A 10,280-nucleotide genomic window follows, 5' to 3' on the forward strand; every position below is an offset into this window, starting at 1 on the left:
TGTCTGTTTACTCTCCTGTGTCCTCCCCTGCTGTAATGTCTGTATACTCTCTTGCGCCCTCCTCTGCTGTAATGTCTGTATACTCTCCTGCGTCCCCCCCTGCTGTAATGTCTGTATACTCTCCTGCGTCCTCCCCTGCTGTAATGTCTGTATACTCTCCTGCGTCCTCCCCTGCTGTAATTTCTGTATACTCTCCTGTGTCCTCCTCTGCTGTAATGTCTGTATACTCTCCTGTGTCCTCCCCTGCTGTAATTTCTGTATACTCTCCTGTGTCCTCCTCTGCTGTAATGTCTGTATACTCACCTGTGTCCTCCCCTGCTGTAATGTCTGTATACTCTCCTGTGTCCTCCTCTGCTGTAATGTCTGTATACTCTCCTGTGTCCTCCCCTGCTGTAATGTCTGTATACTCTCCTGTGTCCTCCCCTGCTGTAATTTCTGTATACTCTCCTGTGTCCTCCTCTGCTGTAATGTCTGTATACTCTCCTGTGTCCTCCCATGCTGTAATGTCTGTATACTCTCCTGTGTCCTCCTCTGCTGTAATGTCTGTATACTCTCCTGTGTCCTCCCATGCTGTAATGTCTGTATACTCTCCTGTGTCCTCCTCTGCTGTAATGTCTGTATACTCTCCTGTGTCCTCCTCTGCTGTAATGTCTGTATACTCTCCTGCGTCCTACCCTGCTGTAATGTCTGTATACTCTCCTGTGTCCTCCCCTGCTGTAATTTCTGTATACTCTCCTGCGTCCTCCTCTGCTGTAATGTCTGTATACTCTCCTGCGTCCTCCTCTGCTGTAATGTCTGTATACTCTCCTGTGTCCTCCTCTGCTGTAATGTCTGTATACTCTCCTGCGTCCTCCTCTGCTGTAATGTCTGTATACTCTCCTGTGTCCTCCCCTGCTGTAATGTCTGTATACTCTCCTGTGTCCTCCTCTGCTGTAATGTCTGTATACTCTCCTGCGTCCTCCCCTGCTGTAATGTCTGTATACTCTCCTGCGTCCTCCTCTGCTGTAATGTCTGTATACTCTCCTGTGTCCTCCCCTGCTGTAATTTCTGTATACTCTCCTGTGTCCTCCCCTGCTGTAATGTCTGTATACTCTCCTGCGTCCTCCCCTGCTGTAATGTCTGTATACTCTCCTGCGTCCTCCTCTGCTGTAATGTCTGTATACTCTCCTGTGTCCTCCCCTGCTGTAATTTCTGTATACTCTCCTGCGTCCTCCCCTGCTGTAATGTCTGTATACTCTCCTGCGTCCTCCCCTGCTGTAATGTCTGTATACTCTCCTGCGTCCTCCTCTGCTGTAATGTCTGTATACTCTCCTGTGTCCTCCCCTGTTGTAATGTCTGTATACTCTCCTGTGTCCTCCCCTGCTGTAATGTCTGTATACTCTACTGCGTCCTTCTCTGCTGTAATGTCTGTATACTCTCCTGTGTCCTCCTCTGCTGTAATGTCTGTATACTCTCCTGTGTCCTCCCCTGCTGTAATTTCTGTATACTCTCCTGCGTCCTCCTCTGCTGTAATGTCTGTATACTCTCCTGTGTCCTCCTCTGCTGTAATGTCTGTATACTCTCCTGTGTCCTCCCCTGCTGTAATTTCTGTATACTCTCCTGCGTCCTCCTCTGCTGTAATGTCTGTATACTCTCCTGTGTCCTCCTCTGCTGTAATGTCTGTATACTCTCCTGTGTCCTCCCCTGCTGTAATTTCTGTATACTCTCCTGCGTCCTCCTCTGCTGTAATGTCTGTATACCCTCCTGTGCTCCCCTGCTGTAATGTCTGTATACTCTCCTGTGTCCTCCACTGCTGTAATGTCTGTATACTCTCCTGCGTCCTCCCCTGCTGTAATGTCTGTATACTCTCCTGTGTCCTCCCCTGCTGTAATGTCTGTATACTCTCCTGTGTCCTCCCCTGCTGTAATGTCTGTATACTCTCCTGCATCCTCCTCTGCTGTAATGTCTGTATACTCTCCTGCGTCCTCCTCTGCTGTAATGTCTGTATACTCTCCTGCGTCCTACCCTGCTGTAATGTCTGTATACTCTCCTGTGTCCTCCCCTGCTGTAATTTCTGTATACTCTCCTGCGTCCTCCTCTGCTGTAATGTATGTATACTCTCCTGCGTCCTCCCCTGCTGTAATGTCTGTATACTCTCCTGTGTCCTCCTCTGCTGTAATGTCTGTATACTCTCCTGCGTCCTCCCCTGCTGTAATGTCTGTATACTCTCCTGCGTCCTCCTCTGCTGTAATGTCTGTATACTCTCCTGTGTCCTCCCCTGCTGTAATTTCTGTATACTCTCCTGTGTTCTCCCCTGCTGTAATGTCTGTATACTCTCCTGCGTCCTCCCCTGCTGTAATGTCTGTATACTCTCCTGCGTCCTCCTCTGCTGTAATGTCTGTATACTCTCCTGTGTCCTCCCCTGCTGTAATTTCTGTATACTCTCCTGCGTCCTCCCCTGCTGTAATGTCTGTATACTCTCCTGCGTCCTCCCCTGCTGTAATGTCTGTATACTCTCCTGCGTCCTCCTCTGCTGTAATGTCTGTATACTCTCCTGCGTCCTCCTCTGCTGTAATGTCTGTTTACTCTCCTGTGTCCTCCCCTGCTGTAATGTCTGTATACTCTCTTGCGCCCTCCTCTGCTGTAATGTCTGTATACTCTCCTGCGTCCCCCCTGCTGTAATGTCTGTATACTCTCCTGCGTCCTCCCCTGCTGTAATGTCTGTATACTCTCCTGCGTCCTCCCCTGCTGTAATTTCTGTATACTCTCCTGTGTCCTCCTCTGCTGTAATGTCTGTATACTCTCCTGTGTCCTCCCCTGCTGTAATTTCTGTATACTCTCCTGTGTCCTCCTCTGCTGTAATGTCTGTATACTCACCTGTGTCCTCCCCTACTGTAATGTCTGTATACTCTCCTGTGTCCTCCTCTGCTGTAATGTCTGTATACTCTCCTGTGTCCTCCCCTGCTGTAATGTCTGTATACTCTCCTGTGTCCTCCCCTGCTGTAATTTCTGTATACTCTCCTGTGTCCTCCTCTGCTGTAATGTCTGTATACTCTCCTGTGTCCTCCCATGCTGTAATGTCTGTATACTCTCCTGTGTCCTCCTCTGCTGTAATGTCTGTATACTCTCCTGTGTCCTCCCATGCTGTAATGTCTGTATACTCTCCTGTGTCCTCCTCTGCTGTAATGTCTGTATACTCTCCTGTGTCCTCCTCTGCTGTAATGTCTGTATACTCTCCTGCGTCCTACCCTGCTGTAATGTCTGTATACTCTCCTGTGTCCTCCCCTGCTGTAATTTCTGTATACTCTCCTGCGTCCTCCTCTGCTGTAATGTCTGTATACTCTCCTGCGTCCTCCTCTGCTGTAATGTCTGTATACTCTCCTGTGTCCTCCTCTGCTGTAATGTCTGTATACTCTCCTGCGTCCTCCTGTGCTGTAATGTCTGTATACTCTCCTGTGTCCTCCCCTGCTGTAATGTCTGTATACTCTCCTGTGTCCTCCTCTGCTGTAATGTCTGTATACTCTCCTGCGTCCTCCCCTGCTGTAATGTCTGTATACTCTCCTGCGTCCTCCTCTGCTGTAATGTCTGTATACTCTCCTGTGTCCTCCCCTGCTGTAATTTCTGTATACTCTCCTGTGTCCTCCCCTGCTGTAATGTCTGTATACTCTCCTGCGTCCTCCCCTGCTGTAATGTCTGTATACTCTCCTGCGTCCTCCTCTGCTGTAATGTCTGTATACTCTCCTGTGTCCTCCCCTGCTGTAATTTCTGTATACTCTCCTGCGTCCTCCCCTGCTGTAATGTCTGTATACTCTCCTGCGTCCTCCCCTGCTGTAATGTCTGTATACTCTCCTGCGTCCTCCTCTGCTGTAATGTCTGTATACTCTCCTGCGTCCTCCTCTGCTGTAATGTCTGTTTACTCTCCTGTGTCCTCCCCTGCTGTAATGTCTGTATACTCTCTTGCGCCCTCCTCTGCTGTAATGTCTGTTTACTCTCCTGCGTCCTCCCCTGCTGTAATGTCTGTATACTCTCCTGCGTCCTCCCCTGCTGTAATGTCTGTATACTCTCCTGTGTCCTCCCCTGCTGTAATTTCTGTATACTCTCCTGTGTCCTCCTCTGCTGTAATGTCTGTATACTCTCCTGTGTCCTCCCCTGCTGTAATTTCTGTATACTCTCCTGTGTCCTCCTCTGCTGTAATGTCTGTATACTCTCCTGTGTCCTCCCCTGCTGTAATGTCTGTATACTCTCCTGTGTCCTCCTCTCCTGTAATGTCTGTATACTCTCCTGTGTCCTCCCCTGCTGTAATGTCTGTATACTCTCCTGTGTCCTCCCCTGCTGTAATTTCTGTATACTCTCCTGTGTCCTCCTCTGCTGTAATGTCTGTATACTCTCCTGTGTCCTCCCATGCTGTAATGTCTGTATACTCTCCTGTGTCCTCCTCTGCTGTAATGTCTGTATACTCTCCTGTGTCCTCCTCTGCTGTAATGTCTGTATACTCTCCTGTGTCCTCCCCTGCTGTAATGTCTGTATACTCTCCTGTGTCCTCCCCTGCTGTAATGTCTGTATACTCTCCTGCGTCCTCCTCTGCTGTAATGTCTGTATACTCTCCTGCGTCCTCCTCTGCTGTAATGTCTGTATACTCTCCTGCGTCCTCCTCTGCTGTAATTTCTGTATACTCTCCTGCGTCCTCCTCTGCTGTAATGTCTGTATACTCTCCTGCGTCCTCCTCTGCTGTAATGTCTGTATACTCTCCTGCGTCCTCCTCTGCTGTAATGTCTGTATACTCTCCTGTGTCCTCCTCTGCTGTAATGTCTGTATACTTTCCTGCGTCCTCCTCTGCTGTAATGTCTGTATACTCTCCTGCGTCCTCCTCTGCTGTAATGTCTGTATACTCTCCTGCGTCCTCCTCTGCTGTAATGTCTGTATACTCTCCTGCGTCCTCCCCTGCTGTAATGTCTGTATACTCTCCTGCGTCCTCCTCTGCTGTAATGTCTGTATACTCTCCTGCGTCCTCCTCTGCTGTAATGTCTGTTTACTCTCCTGTGTCCTCCTCTGCTGTAATGTCTGTATACTCTCCTGCGTCCTCCCCTGCTGTAATGTCTGTATACTCTCCTGCGTCCTCCCCTGCTGTAATGTCTGTATACTCTCCTGTGTCCTCCTCTGCTGTAATGTCTGTATACTCTCCTGTGTCCTCCCCTGCTGTAATGTCTGTATACTCTCCTGTGTCCTCCCCTGCTGTAATTTCTGTATACTCTCCTGTGTCCTCCTCTGCTGTAATGTCTGTATACTCTCCTGTGTCCTCCCCTGCTGTAATGTCTGTATACTCTCCTGTGTCCTCCTCTGCTGTAATGTCTGTATACTCTCCTGTGTCCTCCTCTGCTGTAATGTCTGTATACTCTCCTGTGTCCTCCCCTGCTGTAATGTCTGTATACTCTCCTGTGTCCTCCCCTGCTGTAATGTCTGTATACTCTCCTGCGTCCTCCTCTGCTGTAATGTCTGTATACTCTCCTGCGTCCTCCCCTGCTGTAATGTCTGTATACTCTCCTGCGTCCTCCTCTGCTGTAATGTCTGTATACTCTCCTGTGTCCTCCCCTGCTGTAATTTCTGTATACTCTCCTGCGTCCTCCCCTGCTGTAATGTCTGTATACTCTCCTGCGTCCTCCCCTGCTGTAATGTCTGTATACTCTCCTGCGTCCTCCTCTGCTGTAATGTCTGTATACTCTCCTGTGTCCTCCCCTGCTGTAATGTCTGTATACTCTCCTGTGTCCTCCCCTGCTGTAATTTCTGTATACTCTCCTGTGTCCTCCTCTGCTGTAATGTCTGTATACTCTCCTGTGTCCTCCCCTGCTGTAATGTCTGTATACTCTCCTGTGTCCTCCTCTGCTGTAATGTCTGTATACTCTCCTGTGTCCTCCTCTGCTGTAATGTCTGTATATTCTCCTGTGTCCTCCCCTGCTGTAATGTCTGTATACTCTCCTGTGTCCTCCCCTGCTGTAATGTCTGTATACTCTCCTGCGTCCTCCTCTGCTGTAATGTCGGTATACTCTCCTGCGTCCTCCTCTGCTGTAATGTCTGTATACTCTCCTGTGTCCTCCTCTGCTGTAATTTCTGTATACTCTCCTGCGTCTTCCTCTGCTGTAATGTCTGTATACTCTCCTGCTTCCTCCTCTGCTGTAATGTCTGTATACTCTCCTGCGTCCTCCTCTGCTGTAATGTCTGTATACTCTCCTGTGTCCTCCTCTGCTGTAATGTCTGTATACTCTCCTGCGTCCTCCTCTGCTGTAATATCTGTATACTCTCCTGTGTCCTCCTCTGCTGTAATGTCTGTATACTCTCCTGCGTCCTCCCATGCTGTAATGTCTGTATACTCTCCTGCGTCCTCCCCTGCTGTAATGTCTGTATACTCTCCTGCGTCCTCCTCTGCTGTAATGTCTGTATACTCTCCTGTGTCCTCCTCTGCTGTAATGTCTGTATACTCTCCTGTGTCCTCCTCTGCTGTAATTTCTGTATACTCTCCTGCGTCCTCCTCTGCTGTAATGTCTGTATACTCTCCTGTGTCCTCCCCTGTTGTAATGTCTGTATACTCTCCTGCGTCCTCCCCTGCTGTAATCTCTGTATACTCTCCTGTGTCCTCCTCTGCTGTAATGTCTGTATACTCTCCTGTGTCCTCCTCTGCTGTAATGTCTGTATATTCTCCTGCGTCCTCCTCTGCTGTAATGTCTGTATACTCTCCTGCGTCCTCCTCTGCTGTAATGTCTGTATACTTTCCTGTGTCCTCCTCTGCTGTAATGTCTGTATACTCTCCTGTGTCCTCCCCTGCTGTAATGTCTGTATACTCTCCTGCGTCCTCCCCTGCGGTAATGTCTGTATACTCTCCTGCGTCCTCCTCTGCTGTAATGTCTGTATACTCTCCTGCGTCCTCCCCTGCGGTAATGTCTGTATACTCTCCTGCGTCCTCCTCTGCTGTAATGTCTGTATACTCTCCTGCGTCCTCCTCTGCTGTAATGTCTGTATACTCTCCTGTGTCCTCCCCTGCTGTAATGTCTGTATACTCTCCTGTGTCCTCCCCTGCTGTAATGTCTGTATACTCTCCTGTGTCCTCCACTGCTGTAATGTCTGTATACTCTCCTGCGTCCTCCTCTGCTGTAATGTCTGTATACTCTCCTGTGTCCTCCTCTGCTGTAATGTCTGTATACTCTCCTGCGTCCTCCCCTGCTGTAATGTCTGTATACTCTCCTGCGTCCTCCCCTGCTGTAATGTCTGTATACTCTCCTGCGTCCTCCACTGCTGTAATGTCTGTATACTCTCCTGTGTCCTCCACTGCTGTAATGTCTGTATACTCTCCTGCGTCCTCCCCTGCTGTAATGTCTGTATACTCTCTTGCGTCCTCCCCTGCTGTAATGTCTGTATACTCTCCTGTGTCCTCCTCTGCTGTAATGTCTGTATACTCTCCTGCGTCCTCCCCTGCTGTAATGTCTGTATACTCTCCTGCGTCCTCCTCTGCTGTAATGTCTGTATACTCTCCTGCGTCCTCCCCTGCTGTAATGTCTGTATACTCTCCTGCGTCCTCCCCTGCTGTAATGTCTGTATACTCTCCTGCGTCCTACCCTGCTGTAATGTCTGTATACTCTCCTGTGTCCTCCTCTGCTGTAATGTCTGTATACTCTCCTGCGTTCTACCCTGCTGTCCTGTCTGTATACTCTCCTGTGTCCTCCCCTGCTGTCCTGTCTGTATACTCTTTTCCTTCCCCCCCTGCCCAGGAGCGGTGATATGATCAGTCCATGTCCCTGTACATGGTCAGACACAGCCATTACACAGTACACAGCAGGGGACATTTATAAGATTATCTCAGCACAGGAACATTTTATTTAAACACATCCAATTGTGAAACTTATTATTATTTCAAGATTTATTGATTAAAATGAACTTTTTGTTTGCCGGAAAACCCCTTTAAGTAAAAATTCTGTCGCACAGCAATTGTTCTTTGGCGCACGTCCAAAATAATATCACACATCAGTGACAATAGTCAAACAATGCAAAGGCAAAATATAAGCAATTATAAGTTTTCAAAGGCCTTCTGTAACACCTCAAGACGTCTGGATTCTGTGCTACATCTTTATCTAGAAAACTACATCTTACACAACATTAGGGATGATCTCTTCAGCTGGACTGGTTTCTTTATCTGAATGTTACAAAACATAATTTTATAAAGCTGAAACATAAGAAATGATATAACGTACTGGCAAATGATCGATTAGAATAGCTGGATTCATTATTTTTCCTCGCCAACCTAAAAAAAAGACATCCTATTTAAAATATATTTTGTTACCAACTTCATACTACTTAAAAAAAAAGTTTGAAAAACACTTTTTTTCAATTTCCTCAACAAAATTTAAAACAAAATATAAAAAATTTAAACGAAAAATGTATTTAGACGCGCCTCTAATTTTTAAGATGTAAGTCTTTTTAAATCATTATTTTTTTTTTTTGATCGCTAAAGATGTGTTTCGCCATTGAGACAAATAGAAAAGTCTGTCCCAAAGAGTATTTGAAGCAGACTTTGATGCAGATTTTGGAGCTTGAAAAATTCTTGTAAAACAATTACCCCAATTTTTTCTTCAGCTGCCGTCGTTTTTACTCCGAGCTTTCAAGTGAATGGACCACATGTTACATTTCCATCCCCCTAAAGTGGTTCAAATAAGTGATGTCCGATGTAACTGAATGGACTGAATCCGCCTGAAAATTTGTTTCATCTACATATCCTACGGGAATCTTCAGGGTTTTTTTTTTTTATATAAATTTTTGGAGCAGAGACTGAACAGAAAAACTTGGCGTTCCCAGTTTCGGCTCCAAAAACTGAAAATTGATTATATTCATTTTCATGTGGTTGTTGTAGATAAATGAGACAGTTACAGAACTTTCTGCAACAAAATCCGCAGCAAATAAAGAACAAGAGACTATACGCTAAGGGTTAAAAATAATACAGTAAAGGATGGGTGATGTCTGTGTGCAGCCGGACAGATAAGAGGAAGAAATTATAACAGAAAAGAGTGGGGATGATCACCAGGAAAAGTAGTATAATATGCTGTAAACTTTACATCTTACTATTCCAAAAAAAAAATGTTCCAAAGACTTAAAATAAATAAACAATAATGATACAAAATAAAACACCAGGGATCACGGCAAAAGACCCCAAAAATCATTGAGACAAACTAACAAAACAGCAAAATAAAGTTTTCCCCAATAAATCTAAATATATAACTAAAACCTCAATTTGCTCCGGGCTGTTAACAGGGAATTAAGTGATAAATAATAAAGACAAATAATAATAATCAAAATTGAATTTGGAAGTCTGTAAATAGTGACTCGACTTCTTATTCTGGACATAATAAGGTTCCGAAAAACTTGAAAATGTTCGATGATGTATGACCTGAAGAAGAGATGAGGATAACCATGGGGAAGAACATGAATGGAGGAATCTGAAGACCCCAAGAGTGGACATTTTGGAAAAATACCGAAGCGCCTCACATGAATGATCTAATGATCTTACCGGGCTTGTAAAATAAGGCCAAGGTGACGAGAAAGATCCAAATAGTTGTCATGTCGAAGCCGAGAACGATGAGGTAGAACCTCGGCTCCTCTGGAAGCTTCCGAGAACTTCTTGTCTTGGAGGACCTGGCGATCTGACAATGGAGAAGTCACCTCCTGTACATTAAGTGATGTGTAATTAGGAGCCGGCGCACGTCACCGAGGCTGACAGTTAATTAACCCATCTACACTCTTGTGGGCCTGTTCCAAAATCGACCTATTTGAAGGCAGGATGAGTAGGTGAGACATCATCACGCCCTCCGGACGCCACCAGCTCCTGGCACAGAACACTCTGTAAAGTTTTCAAGTATTTCAGGTTCATGTTTCACCCCCCTCCTCTCCATGGCAGAATAACCGAGGTCAGGGAACTGTCAGCTTATTGCTACATGATGATTTTTAATTGTTAGTATTTTTTCTTGTCTCATTTTTTGGGCTATTTTATTTTATTTTGTTTCACACAGAAATTGAAGCCAAAAAAATGTTGTAATTGGGTGCGGGCAAAATAAAAAGATTTTTCCATGAAGCCATAGCGTGTAATACTTTGTTTTCGATGTGGCTACCATATCCGTTAAAGAAAGATTGTTCAAAATCTCTGGTTTCAGCTGACCTCGACGACCGTCTCATGTAAATGAGGGACTCCATACTTTCCCTCGAAACATGGGGAAAAAGGAAGGATTCGACACGTTGAATTTTAACTTAAATTCACAAACTTAAAG

General features: G+C 46.1%; 1 protein-coding gene across 1 annotated transcript in view; it reads right to left on the minus strand.

Moving 5' to 3' along the window:
• Positions 1-9,801, minus strand: part of LOC141266069 (secreted Ly-6/uPAR-related protein 1-like) — a 58,002-nt gene extending 48,201 nt beyond the window's left edge. The window contains exon 1 of the mRNA XM_073679946.1: positions 9,527-9,801. Within this exon, the coding sequence (XP_073536047.1) occupies positions 9,527-9,578 (52 nt within the window). The 5' untranslated portion in view covers positions 9,579-9,801. The remainder of the gene's footprint in view (positions 1-9,526) is intronic.
• Positions 9,802-10,280: the final 479 nt, after the last annotated feature.

Source organism: Phyllobates terribilis, unplaced genomic scaffold, assembly GCF_046119375.1.
Source record: "Phyllobates terribilis strain yellow unplaced genomic scaffold, ASM4611937v1 Scaffold_4__5_contigs__length_816908805, whole genome shotgun sequence".
NCBI classification, from domain to species: Eukaryota; Metazoa; Chordata; class Amphibia; order Anura; family Dendrobatidae; genus Phyllobates; species Phyllobates terribilis.